At 43.3% G+C, this 22,760-nt stretch overlaps 1 protein-coding gene across 1 annotated transcript; it reads right to left on the reverse strand.

Moving 5' to 3' along the window:
- Nucleotides 1–10,530: 10,530 nt before the first annotated feature.
- LOC141117103 (fibrinogen-like protein 1) lies at nt 10,531–21,853 on the reverse strand. The gene is made up of 7 exons (XM_073609722.1): nt 21,774–21,853; nt 19,941–20,018; nt 19,816–19,831; nt 16,970–17,061; nt 16,397–16,517; nt 15,372–15,557; nt 10,531–11,016 (listed from the first exon to the last, which is right to left on the reverse strand). Exons 2-7 carry the CDS (start codon nt 20,007–20,009, stop codon nt 10,721–10,723), a joined length of 780 nt encoding a protein of 259 aa, XP_073465823.1. The 5' UTR covers nt 20,010–20,018; nt 21,774–21,853; the 3' UTR covers nt 10,531–10,720.
- Between the last annotated feature and the right edge of the window lie 907 nt (nt 21,854–22,760).

Genomic DNA, 22,760 nt, shown 5'->3' on the forward strand with positions numbered 1-22,760 from the left:
GAGAAAGGGTAAGCTTCATAGAAGAAGCAGTTCTCCAATCCGTAAAATTGCCGGCAGCCCCGGAGTCCAGATATGCTAGGACCGATTAGGGAGAATGGCCTACATGGAGGAACACCGGAAGAAGAAGACGAGAAGGTGATGTTTCTGGGTCCAATACTCCACCTTCCAAATGTATTAGACCCGAGCGTTTCCCGGACAAAGCGAGCAGGAGTCACGAAAATGACCCTTGCCCCCACAATAAAGACACAAGCCCAGAGTTCTGTGTCTAGCACGTTCTTCGGGGGTTAGTCCGGTCCGGCCCAGCTGCATAGGTTCCTCAGCAGGCAGAGGATGCTCCACAGGGCGACGGGAGAAGAGTTCTGGCTGACTAGGACCTAGGGGGTGCTGGCGTCTTTTCTAGGGACCTCTCCTGGAAACGAACGTCAATCTGATTGCACAAGGAATGTTACATCGTCCAGACCGGCGGGGATGGCTCTTCCTGCTAATTCGTCTTTCACTCGGTCAGAGAGGCCATGTAAAAAGGTTGCGACCAGGGCCTCATTGTTCCAGCTCAATTCAGCTGTGAGGATACGGAACTGAAGCGCATATTGTCCCACTGAACAAGATTCTTGGCGAAGGTGTAAAAGGGCACTAGCCGCTGAAGAAGCCCGAGCCGGCTCCTCGAAAATATTACGAAAAAGCTTCAAGAAGTCAGACAGGCTGGAAACCACCGGGTCATTCTTCTCCCACAGGGGGGCAGCCCAAGCTAAAGCTTCACCAGAGAGGAGGGAAATTATATAAGTTTTGGGGCTGGAGCTCAAAATGAATGGTGCATTGGCTGAGGAAGCCCCTGCAGGCCTTGGAGTCCCCAGAAAAAACGGGACGGAGCTGGCAGTGAATATGAATGTGTGGCTGTGACTGGTGCGATAGGTGCAGCTGCTTGAGGCTGCAGGTTCGGGTTTCCCAAGGAGGCCTGGAGCTGCTCGAAGCGGAAAGCCAGATCCTTAAGGAATCGCATCACCTGAGTCTGATTAGATTCCTGGGCCTCAAGTCTGCGAACGATGCCCTGCAATGGATCGGCTGCAGGAAGCGACACGTCAGCCGGGTCCATGGCTGATCAAACTGTCAGGTCACCTAGAGGCTGGGTGACAGATGCACACCGTTGGGATCAGGAGTGCACCACAAGGCAGTGGACCCTACGGCTGACTGCTGCGGATGGGAGTCCGGGTGGTAAGGAAGGCAGGGCCGCTGGGACACCAACACTGATCCCACCGGGGTTAGAGTGTAGGATTCCCTGGGGGGCGGAGTCTAAGAGCCAGCAGGTGTTCACCAGAGCCTCTAGAGGTGAGGATGGACTGGGCTGCAACTGGCTCCAGGTCGCGACCCCCAGGGTCCCCCAGCTCACACCCACAGTAGGCAAAAGGAGGATAGGGATAGTAAAGGAATAAGCCAAGGTCAGGGCCACAAGCAGACAAGGACAACAGAGTTCACGCCAAGGTTCAGGGTCACCGGAAAACAGGGATAGTCGGGGACATGCCAGAGGTCAGGGTCACGAGCAGACAGGAATAGTAGAGAACATGCCAAGGTGGGTAACAGAAACAAAAGTAGAGCACACGGCAGGCTGGAACAGGAAGCCAAACACACAAGGGTTGATCACCAGGGCTGGCCTGCAGTGCAGAGGTTAATATAGAGTTCTCTGATAGGAGCTGGGGTGGAGCCGTGCTAGAGGAGAGTTAATAAAAGCAGTCAGGTGAGAGTCAGCTGGTCTTTAGAGATGAACACATGGAAACAGGTAAGCTGATAGACAACACTATTGCATAACCATGACAAAGGCCCAATTTGTCTGCCCCTGTTTAACAGGGGCATGTAATTACAATTTTTGAAATAATATTTAACAGCAGGGCCTGTTCCTGTGCACAACAAGAGTATAAATAGAAAAGAAAAATTACCGCGCTAACACAAAATTAATGAAATGTAAAAATAAAAAAAATTAAATAAAAAAGCAGTTCTAAAATTGTGGGATATACACAATCAAACAATCAAATAGGATAGTGGGTAGGTAGGGACTGCGCTGCAAACAAATAAATTATAATGGATCTCTGAGGGATCACATAAATATTAAAAGAAAAAACACAAACATATCCATGTGAAAATAAGAAATATCACAACAAGCACAACAAGAGTAACTGTGAGGGGTTACAGTGTTCTGGTACCACCAACACCTAAGGCCCAATTTTCTGCAGAGTATATAGGGCAGGCCGTATAGTATAAATACTTCTGTTCAGAGTATATAGTGCCTGGGGGCCCCCGAACACCATTTTTTTTTTTTATTTGGGTGCGGGGTTCCCCTTAATATCCATACCAGACCCAAAGAGCCTGGTAATGGGCTGAGGAGGGGGGACCCATGCCATTTTTCTCAATGATTTTCATCTATATTGCCGGGACCCGACAATACATTACAGCCGAAAGCAGTTTTAACCACTTTAAGACCGGGCCTCTTTTTTAGATGTGTTGTTTACAAGTTAAAAACATTTTTTTTGCTAGAAAATTACTTAGAACCCCGAAATATCATAAATTTTTTTCCTAACACCCTATAGAATAAAATGGCGGTCGTTGCAATACTTTCTGTCACACCGTATTTGCACAGCGGTCTTACAAGCACACTTTTTTTTAAAAAAAAATACACCTTTTTGAATCAAAAAATAAGACAACAGTAAAGTTAGCCCAATTTTTTTTTTATATTGTGAAAGATAATGTTACGCCGAGTAAATGGATACCCAACATGTCACGCTTCAAAATTGCTCCGCTCGTGGAATGGCGACAAACTTTTACCCTTAAAAATCTCCATAGGCGACATTTCAAAAAATCTACAGGTTGCATGTTTTGCATTAGAGGAGGTCTAGGGCTAGAATTATTGCTCTCGCTCTACTGATCGCGGCGATACCACACATGTGTGCTTTGAACACTGTTTTCATACATATCACGTATGCGATCGCTTCTGCATATTGTGTCACTTTTATTCCTATTACAAGGAATGTAAACATCCCTTGTAATAGAAAAAAAGCATGACAGGACCTCTTAAATATGAGATTTGGGGTCAAAAAGACCTCAGATCTCATATTTACACTAAAATGCAATAAAAAAAAATACATTTTGTCATTTAAAAAAAAAAGAAAAAAGTCCTTTTAAGAGCTATGGGCGGAAGTGATGTTTTGACGTCGCTTCCGCCCTGCTGTGTCATGGAGATGGGTGGAGGCCAACCTCCCGGCCTCACTCGTCTCCATGCACAGCCACAGGAAGGATCCGATCGCCTCCGCTGCTGCAGACGGCTCCGCTAAGCAGCGGAGGGCACCGGATCATACTCAAAGAGGATCCTGTCCTTGGAAATGTAATACACATCAGAAGTTCACAAATAGGAGGCGCTTGCATCTCTGCATTCGCTCAGTTGCATGAGGGACTCTGGAAACCAAGAGCGAGTCTGCAATAATGCGTCTCACATTCACCAAGGGTGATGATATTCCTAAGAGGCGTTTGTGTGTAAAAAAAGTGCATGCTGAGTAGCCTTGCAGCTTCACCCTGGCCGGAAAACGCACCAAAAATCGCAGAGATCGCCATAAGATGGGAAACCAATCTAACAAAAAGATATTAAAATATGATCATGGTATCAGATCATGGGTGAAAAATGAATGCACGACTACCTAGAAATAACGAGTAATGGATAAGTATGTATATATTCGCTGCTAAGCTGAAAATTAATCATCTGCAAATGAACCCAAAAGCACTCACCTCTTTCTATAGTATTAAAGAGTAGCTGGTGCAGAGCTTACTGTGAGCCTGACTGTGCAGCTAAGGAGTGTTTGGACTTACCCTGTTTATAAGGAGCTGTGTAAAGGTATCCACCCATCCAACCAGGCGTATAAATCAATAGATGGGAGTGTTTAAGGCGGTGATCGTCGTACCTATTAAAATAAATGAGGCCGAACGATCACCTGTTCCTGTCAGAGAGGTATCACATGGGTGATCTCTTGGCTTAAGCGACGTCTGGCGTGACCGTGTCATAAGGCGCGATCACACCAGACGCCGACAGACACAGCAGATGGGTGATCAGTGTTAGTCTGGTGAAAGGAGACAAACACGCATGCCCGGGCGGCACATAGGCCGTCACTAAGCAGGCGGAGGTGCGCTGTAGCCCAAAAATATTGGCCCCGAAGTGCAGGTAAAGCATTAGGGGGCCCCTGTGTGCCGGGGAGTCTCGATGCGTCAGGAGGCCAAGGAGAAACAGTGTCTCTAAAGCACCCACATTGGGTTTAAATAATAAATAAAAAATTAATAAAAAGTTTATTATGTTAAGGGGGCACTCTGATGGGGACACCTGATGTAAAGGGGCACTCCGATGGGGACACCTGATGCAAAGGGGCACTCTAATGGGGACACTTGATGTAAAGAGGCACTCTTATGGGGGCACCTGATGTTAAGAGGCACTCTGATGGGGGCACCTGATGTAAAGAGGCACTCTGATGGGGACACCTAATGTAAAGGAGCACTCTGATGGGCTCACCTGATGTAATGGAGACACCTGATGTAAAGGGGCACTCTGATAATGGCACATAATGTAAGGGGGCACTCTGATGGGAGACATCAGATGTAAGGGGGCCTTCTGATGAAGAAACCTGATGTAAGAGGGTACTCTGACGGGAATACCTGATGTAAGGGGGCACTCTGATGGGGACATCTGATATAAGAGGGTACTCTGATGGTGGCAACTGATTTATGGAGGTAGTCTGATGGGGCACCCAATGTAATGACTTACTGTGGTAGGGGCGTCTGATGTAAGGGGGAACACTATTGGGGACATTTACATTTACTGAGTATTTATGAATATAGTTTTGTGAAATTTTGTTAGAATGGAAAGATAATAAACTATATCCTTATGCTTGGATTACACTGACATTAAAAAAATTGCTGCAAGCCACAAGTAGTGTTCATTGTATTCTGGCAACTGGAAAACCCCCCGTTGTCGGAATACAATGGATTTCCTCATCAACACTGAATGTGTAGATGGGGAAATAAAGCAATTTTGGGTTGAAGGAAAGAAAATTGGTTAATGGATGGCCTGCCTAAAGCTATCCATACACAGCCAGATTTCTCTCAGAGAAAAAAAAAATATTCAATTGAGGTTGAGGCTGTTTGTCCCCCGGTTTTCAGCCATTAACTTTTTTTTTTTTCTTAAAGTCAAAATTACTTTTTTTTTTTACCCCAGATCTCTCAATAAAGAGGACCTGTCATGCTAATTTATATTACAAGGGATGTTTACATTCCTTGTAATAGGAATGAAAATGATCAAAAATAAGTAAAGGGACCATGTAAAAAATAAAATAAAAAGTAAAATAAATAAGAAAAAAAAATTGGTCTTTGGGTGTCAATGACGCCTTCACACTGTAACCCTATGGAGGTACTCTTGATGAAAGCAATAATTGGCCCTGCTGTCAAAAATGAAAATGATATGCACCTGTCAAAAAAGTGTGGAAAAATTGGTCTTTGGGTGTCAATGACGCCTTCACACCACAACCCTATAGAGGTGCTTTTGATGAAAGCAAGAATTGGCCTTGCTGTCAAAAATTGCAATGATATGCACTTGTCAGACAGGTGTGGAAAAATTGGTATTTGGGTGTCGGTGGCGCTTTCACACCGTAACCTTATAGAGCAGGGATATGCAATTAGCGGACCTCCAGCTGTTGCAGAACTACAAGTCCCATGAGGCATAGCAAGGCTATGACAGCCACAAGCATGACACCCAGAGGCAGAGGCATGATGGGACTTGTAGTTTTGCAATAGCTGGAGGTCCACTAATTGCATATGCCTGTTATAGAGGTACTCATGATAAAAGCAATAATTGGCCTTGCTGTCAAAAATTTTAATTATATGCACCTATCAAACATGTGCAGAAAAATTCGTCTTTGGGTGTCAGTAGCGCCTTCACACCCTATAGAGGTGCTCTTTATGAAAACAAGAATTGGCCCTGCTGTCAAGAATTAAAATGATATGTACTTAAAAAACAGGTGTGGAAAAATTGGTCTTTCTTTGGGTGTTAATTGTACCTATGAAACCAGATAACATCTACACCCACAACGCTAGGCAGCCTAGAAGTCCTGCAGGGATTCCACATCCCAAAAACACTTAATCAGCGACATCGGCATCAGGGGCTTCATAGCTGCTGGTAATCCAGGACTGATTCATTTTGATAAATGTCAGACGGTCCACCGAGTCTGTGGACAAACGTGTTCTATTATCAGTAACAAAACCTCCAGCAGCACTAAATGCCTGTTCGGAAAGCACACTTGATGCAGGGCAGCCCAGCCGTTCCATTGCATACTGGGCAAGTTCTGGCCAGGGGTCAATTCTCATGACCCAGTGGATCGTCAACTGCAAAGCTCTCCATCTCTGTTTTCACCCCTAGATAATCGTCCACTGTGTGATGAAGACACTGCCGATGGGATGTGGAAGCTGACAGCCCTGGACAGTGAGGAGACTAAAAAAATTGTGAAATGCATCACTTAGGCGGCCACCTTCTCCACCACTCCTCTCTTGACCAACAGAAGCCTCAAAACTATGTTTTCCACGACACTGTAACTTACCAGAGTTGGGAAAGGCATTCGATAAACTCCCCTTTAAGATGTCCTCAAGAGATTTCATCTTCTTCACTCTATGTGGGGACAGGATGAGTTTTGAGACTTTCCCCTTGTAACGGTGGTCAAGGAGGGTTGCCAACCAATAGTGATCCTTCTCCTTTATGGCACATATTCTTGGGTCCTTTTGCAGGCTTTGAAGCATGAGGGAGCCCATGCACCACAAATTTGCAGAGGCATGAGAAGCAGACTCTTTAGGGTCACTGAGGATTATAGTATCTGGAACTGCCTCCTTCCAGCCACATACTACTCCCAAGGGTTCTGCGGATGGAAAAAGGTCTTTCTCTGCTTCAATGCCTCCCAAACTGCCAGAATCCTCCTCCTCCTCCTCCTCCTCCCTCTCTTCTTGTGTGTTCTGTGGAGTAGGAACAATGGTGTCTGCATAAAGTGGGCCTTGAGAGGAAAGGAAGTCTTTCTCTTCCTCCCGCTGTTCTGCCTCGAGTGCCCTGTCCATAATGCCAAGCAGAGTCTGCTCCAGCAGGAACCAACAGGGATTGTGTCACTGATGCATGCATTGTCACGGCTCACCATCCTTGTGGCCTCCTCAAATGGTGACAGTACAGTGCCTGCATCCTTTATGAGCTGCCATTGGCATGGGGAAAAAAGCCGAGCCGACCTGAGCCTGTCATTGTGTCATTGAGTTACCCAGTGTGCTGTGAACAAAATATATCGCCCCTGACCATGCTTACTGGACCACGTCTCAGCAGTTACATGGACTTTGCGACTGTCTGCCTTGCCCAAAGATGCCACAACATTGTCTTGCACGTGATGGTACAGAGCAGGAATGGCCTTACGTGAAAAAAAAGGCAGAAGTTGTAGAGCCAGCAGCTTTGACAAGCTTGCATTTAGATGCTGGTCATGTGGGTGGCAGTAACTGTATTTTCTTTTTCGCTACAGCAGATGGGGCAGATAAATTTGCCGGCTATAGTCTACAGCTGGTGGTGTGCTGCTGGCATATGTGCTGCAAGGACCTGGGACACCCTGCGCTATACCATCATCCCTGTCAGTGGAGGCTGCTGAGAGGTCATGAGGTATAGCAGGGGCAGAGTGAGTTGAGTAAGGAGGAGGAACAGATTTGCTCCCCTTTTGTGTGGCTTTCAGGTGCTTTTGCCAATGGGCTCAGTGGTAGGAGGTTAAATGCCTTGTTAAGCATGTGGTACCCAAATGGCTGGTGTTTTTGCCACGCTTGATGTGCTTGAGACAAAGTTTGCAAATTGCAACAGTAATCAGTGCCCTGATTAAATACCCAGTTGTCCCCTGATAGGAGATGCCGCTGATCGGCTCTCCTCTCCTCACACTCTGACAGCAGGCATGTACTGGCCATCGGGACTACCGGGAGTTTCCCGGTGGGCCGATGGCTCAGTGGGCCAGTCAGGTGCAGTCCTGGAGCCACTCCTCTCTGACAGTGAGTGATCACGATTTCACTCCTGTCAGGAGGAGCAGCTTCCGTCACTTGCTGGAGAGAGAGCATTAGGCTTTCTGCTCCCTCCAGCCTGCAGGGGGAGATAGACAGCCGGCAGTCTTTCCTTCCTCTCTCCCCTTATCACATGACTGGAGAGAGGAACGAGAAGCTGCCTTCAAAACTGTGAGTACATGTGGGAGGAGAAGGAGGACACTCTGATGTGAAGGGGGCTGCTGGTGGGGCTCTCTGATGTGAAGGGGGCTTCTGATGGGGACACACTGATGTGAAGGGGGCTTCTGATGGGGACACACTGATGTGAAGGGGGCTTCTGATGGGGACACACTGATGTGAAGGGGGCTGCTGGGGGGGACTCTGATGTGAAGGGGGCTTCTGATAGGGGCTCTGATGTGAAGGAGGCTGCTGATGGGGACTCTGATGTGAAGGGGGCTGCTGGTGGGGCTCTCTGATGTGAAGGGGGCTTCTGATGGGGACACACTGATGTGAAGGGGGCTTCTGATGGGGACACACTGATGTAAAGGGGGCTTCTGATGGGGACACACTGATGTGAAGGGGGCGTCTGATGGGGACACACTGACATCAAGGGGGCTGCTGGTGGGGACTCTGATGTGAAGGGGGCTTCTGATGGGGACTCTCTGATGTGAAGGGGGCTTCTGATGGGGACTCTGATGTGAAGGGGGCTGCTGGTGGGGACTCTCTGATGTGAAGGGGGCTTCTGATGGGGACACACTGATGTGAAGGGGGCTTCTGATGGGGACACACTGATGTGAAGGGGGCTTCTGATGGGCACACACTGATGTGAAGGGGGCTTCTGATGGGGACACACTGATGTGAGGGGGGCTTCTGATGGGGACACACTGATGTGAAGGGGGCTGCTGGTGGGGACTCTGATGTGAAGGGGGCAGCTGATGGGGGCTCTCTGTTATGAAAGGGGCTTCTGATGGGGACTCTCTGATGTGAAGGGGGCTTCTGATGGGGACTCTCTGTGAAGGGAGCTGCTGATTGGGACTCTCTGTAAGGGCAACGCTGTTGGGGACACTCAAAGTTAAAGTGGGCCGGTCATGATGAAGTCCAGGGCCAAATTTTTGTCCCAGTCCAGCCCTCTCTGACAGCATGAGGTGAGGAGTGCCGATTACCGGCATCTCCGTGTTTACATGTGACCGGCTGTGATTGGACACAGCCGATCACATGGTTAAAGAGCCATGGCCATGGCTCTTTACACAGATCGGGGTTGCGCCGTGTCCTCGCCGCGATGCACGCCCCCTGGGGGGCTTACGAGAGCGGTCGTTCTGGAAAGCCGTCATATGATGTCCACCCAGAAGGAGAGGTGCACCGCATTAAGCGTGCAGTAACGCACAGAAATGCAGTAAGGTAATGAAATATACTGTGTTAAACGGTCACTACACTCACACTGACTAAACTATCCCTACATTCACACTAATTTAAAGATAAATGGTGGTCACACTACACACACACACTGAACTGTCTCTAGATTCACACTAAACTGATATTCTACACTGACAATAGAATCAGAATAGCACACTAATAGCACACTAATGCCGCGTACACACGAGCGGAATGTTCAATAGAAAAAGTCAGACGGAGTCTTTTCTATTCCGATCGTGTGTATGCCTCATTGGACTTTTTTTTTTCGAAAATTGTGATGGACCTAGAAATGGAACATGTTCTAAATGTTTCCGACGGAACCCATTCCTATCAGGAAAACCGCTCGTCTGTATGCTGTTCCGACGGACCAAAAACAACGCATGCTCTGAAGCAAGTACGAGATGTAAGCTATTGGCTACTGGCTATTGAACGTCCTTTCTCTAGTCCCGTTGTACGTGCTGTACGTCACCGCGTTCTGGACGGTCGGACTTTGGTCTGACTTTGGTTTGATCGTGTGTAGGCAAGACCGCTTGAATGGAATTCCATCGGAGTTCGGTCGGAGAAACCTTCGGAGTTTAGTCCACCGGCAAAACCGGTCGTGTGTACGCGGCTTAACTGTAATAGCACTGAACAGGGCCCTGTTCAATCTCTCTCCACGCCGATATCACACTCAAAATGTGGGGTGGGACTAACAGCAATGAGCCATGATTGGATAGAGTCATCATGACAGCGTCCAAACATGCCTCTGACAGTGCTCTGTTCCCTGATTGGGCAAAGCTTTCATTGCTTCATGCAATCAGGGCTGGCAATGCACTGTGCAGTGGCGCAGTGCATTGTGGTCGTTCGGCGGGCCGAACAGTCGAACTCCCTGATAATTCGGTTGTTTGGCGAATGTGCGAACAGCCAATATTCAGCCCGAACTGTTCACCCATCCCTATTCATTAAGCTAAGGGAAAACAAAGGTAAATAAGATATGAAATAAAATCAGAAAGGTTTTTTCTTCAAAACTTTTATTAGAATGTTCGTGAGTGAGGGAAGAAGGAACCAACGAAGGCAATTATCAGCAGATTAAACTTCAGCTTTCAAGCACATACATACAAAAACATTTTTTCTAATTTTGGATAGAGCGAGGAGGGTTTAGAATCTTTGTCAGGCTTTCCCCTTCTCTATCCAAATCTAAATACAAATATTGTTATACATATACATTCGAAATAATTACAGAAGTAATTTCCCTTGTTGTAATTCCCCTCTAGTTACAAATCACAGACATTGTTGTGGATTTCAGAGATTCGAAAAACCTCCATGTTGGCCAAGACAAAAAAGACGCCTGGTACAAATGATTTGGTGGTGCGTAGTACTTTCCATTGAGATTGGCCAATCCACAGGCATTGAACCACCAGCCGGATTGCACTCTGTAACTGCAGCTCTTAAATACCAAGTCACCTATACGACATTTCGGAGTGCAGCCATCATGGGCGATATCCTGGGCGCTGAAAGCTCTGCCATACTGATTCTCTGAGGCTGGAGTTCCATTGAATGCATCTCCTACAAGAAGAAATGTTAGAATAGTTAGGTGTTTGGACATTGTTTTAGGATCTTGAGTCTCCACTTGAATCTGAATTGGATTGGTCATATCTTAAACATCTGGACACGTAATATAATTAGAACTGGAGGGAGAAGGGGAAAAAATGACCTCCTCCTATGCTTAATAGATTTACTGGTACCACATCCTTTTCTATGAACAGAACAAAATCCCTAACAGAAAAAAAAAATGAAGTAGACTTTAGTGGTACCGCACCATAAATGAATTAACAACTTCAGCTCCGGAAGGTTTACCTCCCTTCATGACCAGGTCATTTTTTTGCGATACGGCACTGCGTTACTTTAACTGACAATTGCACGCTCGTGCGACGCTGTACCCAAATAAAATTGATGTCTTTTCCCCCCCCCCACAAATAGAGCTTTCTTTCGATGATATTTTATCACCTCTGCCTTTTTTATGCTATAAACAAAAAAAAAACGTCAATTTTGTAAAGAAAACAAAATTTTCTACTTTCTGCTATAAAACATATCCAATAAAAAATGTAAAAAATCTAATTTCTTCCTCCAGTTTAGGCCAATATGTATTCTGCTACATATTTTTGGTAAAAAAAAAAAAAAAAAACCAATAAGCATATATTGATTGGTTGGCGCAAAAGTTATAGCGTCTACAAACTATGGAATATTTTTATTTATTTATTTTTTTTTTTTACTAGTAATGGCGGCGATCAGTGACTTATAGCGGGACTGCGGTATTGTGGTGGACAGATCGGACACTAACAGAGAGAATAATTACCCCAACGGGGACTTTAAAGGCAGACTAGGGTGTAATGGGAAGGTATAGCACAGATCGGACACTAACTGACACTTTTTGGGGACCAGTGACACCAATACAGTGATCACTGCTAAAAAGTATGCACTGTCACTGTACTAGTGACACTGGCAGGGAAGGAGTTAAGTTATCAAAGGGTTAAATGTATGCCTGAGTTGTGCTTACTCACTGTGAGGGAGGTTCTACTACTAAGGGAAGGTAAAGATCCATGTTCCTGCTTAGCAGATATGCAGGATCTGTGTCTTCCCTTCTGACAGAACGACAATCTGCCTTGTTTACTTAGGCAGATTGTCATTCTGCCTGTGCCTTGTAAAATAGGAGGGTGCTGGTGGACATTGAGTCAGCGGTACCCGTTTCTGGGCTCCCGCTCTGTATAATCACAGCCGGGGGGAGGGGCACCAGCAGGGTGCACGCACACCCTAGACCCTGGAAGTGTCAGATCGCGTACTAGGTACGTGATCTGGCACAGAGCGGCCACCCTGCAGCAGTATATATGCGGTGGGCGGTCATTAACTGATTAAAAAGCATAACGACTTTATTAAAAAATATTAAAATCCCAGCAGAGGGGTGAATTGTACATGCAAAATGCACCTAGTCTATACACTTAGAAAGCTGTCTATAAGGATTACAGAATGATACAGCTCAAAAATTAAGTTAATACATTGTGTCATTTTGGCCATATCTTCGACCCGTTTCGCAGGACAGAGCTTGCTTCTTCAGGAAAAACACAGCTTTACAAGTGTCTGTTATAAGTGTTGGCAAAAATGTGCAAGATGATCAAAATCAATATAAAACAGTGAGCCAAGTGGACAAAATGGACCCCAGGACCCCATATCTCCAATCAAAATAAAAGAATGATTCAATAGGCAATATACTGTGGTCATCCAACCATCTAGCTATAATTCAAAAAGTAAGTAACTCATATGATCCGCCTTAGCTCCTTCATCAATGGCTGTAGGGATCAGCAAGCAAGATGACTGGAGTGAATAAATAGTGTGATCCGTTTTGGCTCCTCCATCGCTGGGAGCTATTTTGATTGCAGATGTGGGGTCCCGGGTTCCATTCGTCCAAGTGGCTTGCTGTTTTACATAGATTTTTTTTTTATAATTTTGCATATTTTTGCCAACACCTATAGCTTGTGAAGCTGTTTTCTTCCTGAAGAAGCAGGCTCTGTCCTGTTTAACTCATCGAAGAAATGGCCAACCTTTTCTCCACTAAGATCCTCCTCTTGCTTTCTTCCAATTCTAGGAGCTGGAGTTGTGGAGAATGGGATCTTTGTTTGGGAAGTTGTCCTTACTGACTGCTCATCTAGATGCAGCCATTTAAAAGCACTCCTTTCTCCATGCCACGACTCAGTTCCAGTGGCAGAACCTGGACATTTTTATACATTTTAGCTCAAATGGGGGTGTGGAGGTAGAGGAAATCTAAATTTGTTGTATAAGTTTGAGGTAAGGAAAACGTTTTTTTTTCATAAGGATTCCAGTGCCTTAATGGATAGGACATGGTGGGTGTCCTGCAACTAACTAGTACAGGGGTCTCCAAACTATCTAACTAAAAGGCCAGTTTACTGGCCTTCAGATGCTATAGGGGCTAAATTGTGATCGGTCAGAGTAGAAAATGTCCTGGCATCAGTGGGCAAAACCAGTGCCTCAGACTTGGTGGTCAGTGACAGTAAAAACAAAATTACATAGCACATGTAGTCAGTGGACGAATAAATAGTGTCTTATCATTGGTATCAGTTTGAGGAAGTGTGCTTCATCATTGGTTTCAGTGGGAGGAATACTGCTCTATCATTGGTATGAGTTAAAGGAATGTCCTATCATTGATATCAGTGGGAGGAATAGCGCCCCATCTCTGGTATCAGTTGGAGGAATCATGCCCAATCATTGGTATCTGTTGGAGGAATAATACCCCATCATTGGTCCCAGTGAAATGAATACTGCTCTATTATTGGTATCAGTGAAAGGGATAGGGCCCCATCATTGGTGTCAGTGGCAGAAATAGTGCCCCATCATTTAAGCCAAAGGGAGAAATAGTGCCCCATCATTGAAGCCAAAGGGAGGAATAGTGTCCCATCATTGATATCAGTGGGAGGAATAGTGCCTTATAATTGTTATCAGTAGGCGGAATAGTGTCCCATTATTGGTATCAGTGGGAGGAATAGTGCCCCATCATTGAAGTCAAAGGGAGGAAAAGTGTCCCATCATTGAAGTCAAAGGGAGGAATAGTGCCCCATCATTGGTATCAGTGGGAGGAATAGTGCCCCATCATTGGTATCAGTGGGAGGAATAGTGCCCCATTATTGGCATCAAAAGGAGGAATAGTGCCCCATCATTGGTATCAGTTGGAGTATTAGTGCCTTATCATTGTTATCAGTAGGAGAAATAGTGCCCCACCATTGGTATCAGTGGGAGGAATAGTGCCCCATCATTGGTATCAGTGGGAGGAATAGTGCCCCATTATTGGCATCAAAAGGAGGAATAGTGCCCCATCATTGGTATCAGTTGGAGTATTAGTGCCTTATCATTGTTATCAGTAGGAGAAATAGTGCCCCATCATTGGTGTCAGTGGGAGAAATAGTGCCCCACCATTGGTATCAGTGGGAGGAATAGTGCCCCATCATTGGTATCAGTGGGAGGAATAGTGCCCCATCATTGGTATCAGTGGGAGGAATAGTGCCCCATTATTGGCATCAAGAGGAGGAATAGTGCCCCATAATTGGTGTCAGTGAGCGGAATAGTGCCTTATCATTGTTATCAGTAGGAGAATAGTGCCCCATCATTGGTATCAATGGGAGGAATAGTGCCTTATCATTGTTATCAGTAGGAGAAATAGTACTCCATTGTTAGTATGAGTGGGAAAAATAATGGGAGACATACTGTACATATTGCCCCAGGGGATAGATAAAGGCAAGCAAGGCGGCGCAGTTTGGAGACCACTGGACTAGAGCATGTTTCTCAATTTCAGTTTCAGAGTCTACAGAGAATTTTTCAACACCGACAGGTGTGCTAAAGATGTCCCAAATCAACTCTTCAATGGTACATGTAGTGCATGCCTGTCGGATGTGAAGGCCATTAAGAGAAATGTTTCCAAAAAAGTTTGCTGTTATCTCTCTACTTTTTTTGCTCATCAAAAATGCACTCTTGGTGTCTGTGTCCTCACTAGGGGGGGTCACCATGTCTTGGTGACCATTGTGAGTAATACCGAAGGTGATGAATAATCCCAAAACACAAGAACAAGAATAGAGGGGAAATCCTCCAATGGAGAAACATGTTCCCTTATTTAAGAATTATATTTTATCACTTCCTGTTGTGTCAAAGGGACACAACAGGACATAAAATTGGCAAGGAATTTACTCTTTCCCTGGTCTTAAAAAAATGACTTTCATGCATCCATCCTAAGCTGAATTCAATACGTCCAGTTGCTATTTTTTGCTGTCTTTTTTTTCTATTGATATTGTGTTCTACTTCTTATTCCATTTTAGCCTGAATACACCTGAAAAAAGGAAACTGAAGCCTTGGGCTCTTACCGGCTGTGCCTGAGTATTCTCCTACTGTTAGTGGATAGAATGTGGAATTGGGGCCGATGTTGAAGGTGTCATATTGTGCGTAGGCTGTGGCATTGGAGAAGTCTTGAAGGTCAATACGTAGTTTACATTTTCTGTTCTTCTGGTTAGTCAGGATGTTCATATTTTTCAGTCCCAACCAATGCTCACCTGCGTGAATAATAAATTAGCAATAACAATATATAACTAATAAAAAAATATTGGAAACAAACAACCTCCAACAGAAAATAGAGAGAAACAATGATGTTTTTAAGTAAAGTAGTGAAAGGCTAGAACCCCGTCAATGTTTTATTGCTGTCTTTGCTCCTGGTGCAGATTTTCCTATGACTATGGCAGTAAGTGGGGGAAGTTGTCCCAGTCTTCCCCTGGTGGAGGAGATTCTAATACTTCCCCACCATGTGAGGACTGGGATTCTTTGGCCAGGGGGCAAACACAACCAATTAGCCTTTTCATTGTAGGGACAGATTTCTGTAGAATAAAGAAAGTCTACCATGCAGAGTGTGCCATGGTTCCAACACTGATTGATAGGCATAACTGGTCAAAGTTGGGTGTCCTTAAAGGACACGGTTTATTGGGAGACAGCTTTGTACATTTTCCAGAATTAGCTTTTTTTTGCAGCTCTCAGCATTCATTTACATGCAGTGCCTTGAAAAAGTATTCATACCCCTTGAAATTGTCCACAGTTCGTCCTGTTGCAACCAAAAATGTAAATGGCTAAAAGACTTCCCCCTGCAAGATGTTGTACTTCAAGTCTAAGCGGGTAGCTGTATTATGCCCAGCATGTGTTTCCTTGGATTAAGCTCAAATTGATATCTGAATGGTGGAGTATATATGCCTGGGACCACCAGCTCAACATATCTTCTTAGTACTGGCCCAGGGGGAAAATGCCCCCCAGACAAATCTACCCCTGTGCCCCACTCAATCAAAAACAAGCAAAAACTACATTTACATTAACAGTAATTATACAGACATCACAGTTGACTGTTTACCATTGACATTTCCAAATCCTTGTTCATAGCTGCTCCATGGTTTGTTGAAATATACTCCATCTACGCCATTACGAAACTGGATATAAGTCCATCCACCACTCTGTGTTATTTCACAGTAAACCTGCAGGGGGAGCACAAAGCATCATAACAAAGTCTTAAGGGTGTCATAAACCAGCTCATGTAATATGGAAATTTACAGAAAATATTTAAAAATATATATATGTAACAACTTGCTACACATTTTCCCCCAGTTTCTTGATCCCATGAAGTTTCTTTTTTATCTTTCTTGTCCTACATCTCCTATACTTTCCTCCATCCATAAATCTCTTTCTTTCTTAATTCCTTTCTTCCCCACTCCACCAAAAATCCTGTAGGGTTTGCATAGGTTTTTTGTATGGTGTCATGAGCCAGGCCATGTAGTATATATTTTTTTTAAATATATTTAACAACTTGTTGAACATTCTCCCCCAGCTTCCTTGGTCCCATTGCTCTCTCTTGCCTTATATCTCCTTCACTCTCCTCCACCCATACATTTCTATGTGGACACCCAGTCAGACTTTCTTGTTGTCTTACCTGAAAAGGGGCAATCGCTCCATCTGGTTGGATTAGATAGACTCCACGAGCTGCATTGTTGTTTTTCTGCCATATATCAGAGCAATCACGTCCTACAAAACAAGGTTAAATGTTCTAACCATAGTTGTATTTCATATACGAACTAACTTAAATCTTAATTGCCCTCTAACTCTTTACATTTTAGAGGGCAGCATCATTTTTTTATAATCACATTATATAATGGAATATTTTAATTGCTGTGGACACGTATTACTTTACATCAAAGATTCTAATAAAATATTCCACATATTATATAGAAAATTGCGGAGTAAAAAATGTAGCATCGTCAGTATATACTCGAGTATAAGTCTTTACGAGTATAAGTCGAGGCCCTAATTTACCACAAAAAAAAAAAAATGGGAAAAACTTAGTGACCCGAGTATAAGACGAGGGTGAGAAATGCACAGCTACTGTAAGTTTAAAAGAGGGTCAACAATGCCCATTTGCAGCCTCACTGTGCCCATTTGCATGCCTCACTGTGTCCATTTGCAGCCATAGGTCCCCCGAACTTCAAACTTGGTAGTTAAGGGTTCCTAGATGCCCCCTAGCTGCAGCCAAAATTTGGGGTCTCAGAACCCAAATGGTCCCGAAATGACATTGCTGCAGATGCACACAGTTGACTGACTTTGGGGCCCCGTATCTCGGGGCCACTTAGTGCTAGGAACCCCAAATTTGGTGTGCAAACTTAGTGGAACTAGCACCATAAAATATCCAAAGCTGGGGTTTCAAGTGTCCCCGAGATACAGGAGTGGAGGAACTGCGAGCCAGGCCTTCTCGTCCACATCAGTGCCTGACCTTACAGATGGGCTTCTGGAAGAATGGTCAAACATTCCCATAGACACACTCCTAAACCTTGTGGACAGCCTTCCCAAAAGAGTTGAAGCTGTTATAGCTGCAAAGGGTGGGCCAACTCAATATTGAACCCTACGGACGATGACTGGGATGCCATTAAAGTTCATGCACGTGTAAAGGCAGGCGTCCCACAACTTTTGGTAATATAGTGTATTTTTACCCATTCATGACCAACACTCTACTGGTTTCTGTATCCAGGTGGATTCACTGGACTATGCAAACAGTGTCATGTTAATTGGGGGCTCATATATGAAAAACAAAAGGCATCCAAAAGGCTCCGAGACTTTGATATGAGTTTATACAAAGTAGCGAGAGGCCAAAAAACATTTCAAGAGCCCACTGGCTCAGGTTTGGATGCTTATGACAGACAAGGCTACCCTCCAGTGGGCACCCCAGCAGGTTACCAGAATATATTGTGCATTTGTGGAAAGAACGTCAGACCAAATGATAAAAGAACCCAAATTAATTTACTGGTATTGTGCTAAAATACGGCCAATACATTTTGGGGGTCACTAAATATACTGGATACTAAATAACAATATCTTATATGATAAACCTTGCATCGCAGACACCACTTGCCGACCGGCCTATAGTAAAAATACATAATTTGTTTGACGTTAAATACTGGTGTTTTGGCAGCAGCTAGCTGCCATAAGTCTGGTAATTTTTTTTACTATAGGCGATTCTCTTTCAGATAAAAGTGGTCCGCTGGGCAGATTCACCGCGGGAAGCGGTGGGAGGGGTGCCCCCCTCTTGCCACTTCCCGGTCGCTCCCGTGCCTACCTGACCGATCGGAGAAGCCCTGGAGCAATCCGACGCTGGTGTTAGCTGGGTATGGAGAAGAGTGATGCTCTTGAAGGACCTGAGCGACGTCTGGCGTCACTTCCGGTTCCCGGGCCATAGTAAATAATTTATTTTTTCTTTAAAGCAAAAGTAAAAAAACAAACAAAAAAAAAAACGCATTTTTTTTTTCTTAAATCTTTTGCTTTTAAAGATAAATATGAGATCTGAAGTCTTTTTTGACCCCAGATCTCTCAGGAGAACCTGTCATCCTTATTTATGTTAAAAAATAAAATAAAAAATAAAGGAACAGTGTAAAAATAAGAAAAAAATGTAAATAAATAAGATTTTTTTTTAAAGTGCCCCATGTGAGGTATTACCGTGAATGTTAGAGCGAGAGCAACAATTCTAGTGCTAGACCTCTTCTGTATCTCTATATCTCCAAACAGGTAACCTGTAAAAATTTTAAAGTGTCGCCTATGGAGATTTTTAAGTTGTGTAATTTATCGCCATTTCATGAGCGAGCGCACTTTTAAAGCATGACATGTTAGGTATCTATTTACTTGACTTACCATCATCTTTTATATTGTATATCTTTTATATCTTTTATAAATGGTGTTTTATAATCGCATTACAAATTATAATAATCACATAAAATTAATAATTTTTGCTTAAAATTAAGTTTTTTGTTTTTTTTTAATTGGGTTTGAATGACCACTGCACAAATACTGTGTGACACAAAATATTGCAACATTTGCCATTTTATGCTCTAGGGTCTCTGCTTAAAAAAATATATAATGTTTGGGGGTTCTACGTAAAATTCTAGCAAAAAATACTGATTTAAACTTTTAAACAAAAAGTTTCAGAGAAGGCCTGGTCAGAAAAGTGGTTAAAACAACACTGGAATTTACATTAAATCACTCAGTTGATCTGACCCTTTTCCTACTCAATGGGAAACTTTAAAATGTGTACTTAGGAGGATGTTTATCAAACATTGAACACGTCTTAAAAAAAAAAAAAAAACCCGTATGACCACATTTTTGCAGCCCATTGTGGATTTGGGAGCTCTACATAAAAAAATTTCCCTCCCCAGATATCTTAACCACCATATTCAAAAAAGCCTTTATAACACATATAAATAATCTTATACTGAGAGACTATAGTTTTTATCTTACCTTGTATTACTTGACTCTGTGGTAACAAAACAAAACAAAAAAGAAAACAATATTAAACATCTTTATACTGTTATAATAAAGCCCCAGAAAGAAAACCCCAGAAAGTTAGACAAGACTTTACAAACCTGTGACCTAATTCCTTGGAAACACAAAGTTATTATGAAGATACAGCCGAATAGTCTGTAGTCTGCCATACTTTTGCCCTGAAAAAACAGAATACAATACATAATATAAAACGTGTAGTGCCCTCCTTGTTAGGCTGCTAGTTAGGTTAAATAAATTTAGTTCCTGTAGCTTTCCTATAATCAGTTGAGCAGCTGATTGTGATTATTTTGGGCTCTGTTGTGTCTCACTGGTTGCAGATTTGACTGCTTCCCCTTGCCTTCTGGAGTTCTATTATGTAGTGGGCTGGGAGAGTCAAACAAGCAGCCTGAATATTTATGTAGTCCAAGCCAATCCCTGAGGGAGTGTGCTCAGTAGGTGGGTGGGTAGGGCATAAATAGCCTGAGGCTGGAGCACTAGGGTTCTTGTCTAGAAGGAGAAGTTTCCAGCCTCAAGGGCTGCTGCCCTTCTGAGCAGTCCAGCTTTGTCTCTGTACTTGTTCATCGAGGTCCCAGCTAAGCCAAAACCTGAGGGCTTGCTCTAGTGTTTAATCAAGGTTCCAGCTGTGTTAGAGCTAGGGGGCTTATTCTACTGAACCTGGCTGGAACTGATTGAGGGATTCCACTAAGGATCTGGTCTGGAGAGGTCATGAGAGAAATGTCTGGTTGATATTGGAAGGAGGCATCCAAGTGTCCAGGGACATTTGTGAGTAAAGGCCTGTGTGAGAGATCCTAGTGACTGTGTGCTGCTATTATCCTTGTGCATCAGTGTCAGCTTTTGCTACAAATCATGGACATTTCCTATGGTGTAATGTAGGAAAGATGATCCACACTACGGTTGTTGCTCTTTAAAAAATCTTAATTTTACTGAAAAGCCACAGTGTAAACCCAGATAAAATCAGTTGACACGTTTCAGCCTATAAGGCCTTACTCTTATAGGGGGTTATGACTAAGGCCTTATAAGCTGAAACATGTTAACTAATTTTATCTGCATTTACACTGTGGCTTTTCAATAAAGTGAAGATTTTTTAAGAGCAACAACCCGAGTGCGGATAATCTTTCTTACATTATTCTGCTCAGCAAGCGACTGCGGATCGAGCAACCGGAAGCTCTGCTATCTATGTGTTGTATGGGTAGTAGCACTGATTTTTGCACATTTCCTATGGTGTCCCAGTGTAGCTCAGTCCCCTATTTGCTGATGCAAAGATTGCACTATGAAGCTTTAAAAAGCTTCATAGTGTCCTTGTGTTACTGTTGTGTGCTATTGGAGAATCCTAGAGTTTCCCTATACCCTGTCCAATAATAAAGCTGTTATAATAAAGCTTTAACAAACGATACTCCTACCTTTTGAAGAGCGAGGGCCACTTAGGCAGCTTGGTAACCGATCGTGGGCCACAATGAATGACAGGGTGACAGGTCCGTGTCCACTTTGTGATCTGATCCACCCAGACAGAAAGGTGGCGTATCAGAGGGCTATGTGGGCCACATGTGTCAGCTGGGCCACTGGTTGGGCTCCCCTACCCTAGACAATTTGACAGACATTGGCTAGTCTTCTGGCTAGACATTGAGCCAGAATAGTGACTGATCCTGTGTGCCTGACTGCTGATACACCGGTTTCGGAAAAGAACCTTGGGGCTAGTCAGCCGGCCCTTTAGGTGGTGAACACGACAAATGTAATACTACATAGCTAAACATTAATCTACTCAACAAAATCTTAGAAAAAAAAATAAAAATAAACTGTTAAAATGAATTTTAGTGTTACAAGATTTTTACATATTTACATAAAATTGTATTTTAAAATGAACTCAACAAAATTAGTAAAAAGGACATACAGATACAGCAACCTAAAATTCTTACCTTTAAAAAATATTTGCTTTAATTCCTTTCAGTTCTCCTTCTTCTCCTTTTACGCTTTCTCCTTTCAGTGTCATCCTTTTATATTACTCTAGGCTAAAAAGGAAGATTAACAACAACCAATGAGGTGACTGCATGAGTCTGGTTTGTCAGGCTAGAAAACCTTTCATCTGATAATTACATGCATTTAGATTTAAATTATGTTACACAACAAAGCACTGATCGGTATCTTCTTCAGTATTGTTCTTTAATGCTTTCTTTTTGTGTTTTCATAAGATTTAAACAATTAAACAATAAAATTCGGATTGGCCTTTGCTTTAATATATGCATACAGATTTACAATATTTTATTATTACACTTTATCTTTTATATCCATCAAATAGACTCTGTGAAAAATAAGGAAGGAAATTATTTCTCCATTACATGCTTGATATAATTTATGATGATTTGTAAAGAACAATTTACATAATGTAACATAAAAATATAAAATTCTCTTGTAAAAGTTAAATTTTAGATAATATTGAGTGTATTTTCATTTTTTTATTTGCTTGTAAATATGATTTTGTTAAATATTGTTAAAATTATTAAAACCAAAAACGATGATTAACAATATATTTATGCTTGAATTACGCTGACATAAAATACAGCAAAAATACATAATAATGTACATTTTTGTTGCTTTCTTTTTGTGACTTTGATGACGATTTTACATTTTTCCTTCTAAACAAAAATGGCTTGTTTGTGAAAAACTGAAACAAGAGAATTTTCTAAATGACATGTTGGATATAATTTATTATCATTAGTAAAGAACAATTTACATAACACTTGTTGCCTGTTGCGGTATAGCCGCGCCGTCCCATTGATTTCAATGGGCAGGAGCGGTGAAGGAGCGGTATACACTCCGCTCCTTCACCGCTCCGAAGATGCTGCTGGCAGGACTTTTTTTACCGTCCTGCCAGCGCATCACTCCAGTGTGAAAGCCCTCGGGGC

The sequence above is a fragment of the Aquarana catesbeiana genome, linkage group LG13, assembly GCF_042186555.1.
Source record: "Aquarana catesbeiana isolate 2022-GZ linkage group LG13, ASM4218655v1, whole genome shotgun sequence".
In the NCBI taxonomy this organism is placed as follows: Eukaryota; Metazoa; Chordata; class Amphibia; order Anura; family Ranidae; genus Aquarana; species Aquarana catesbeiana.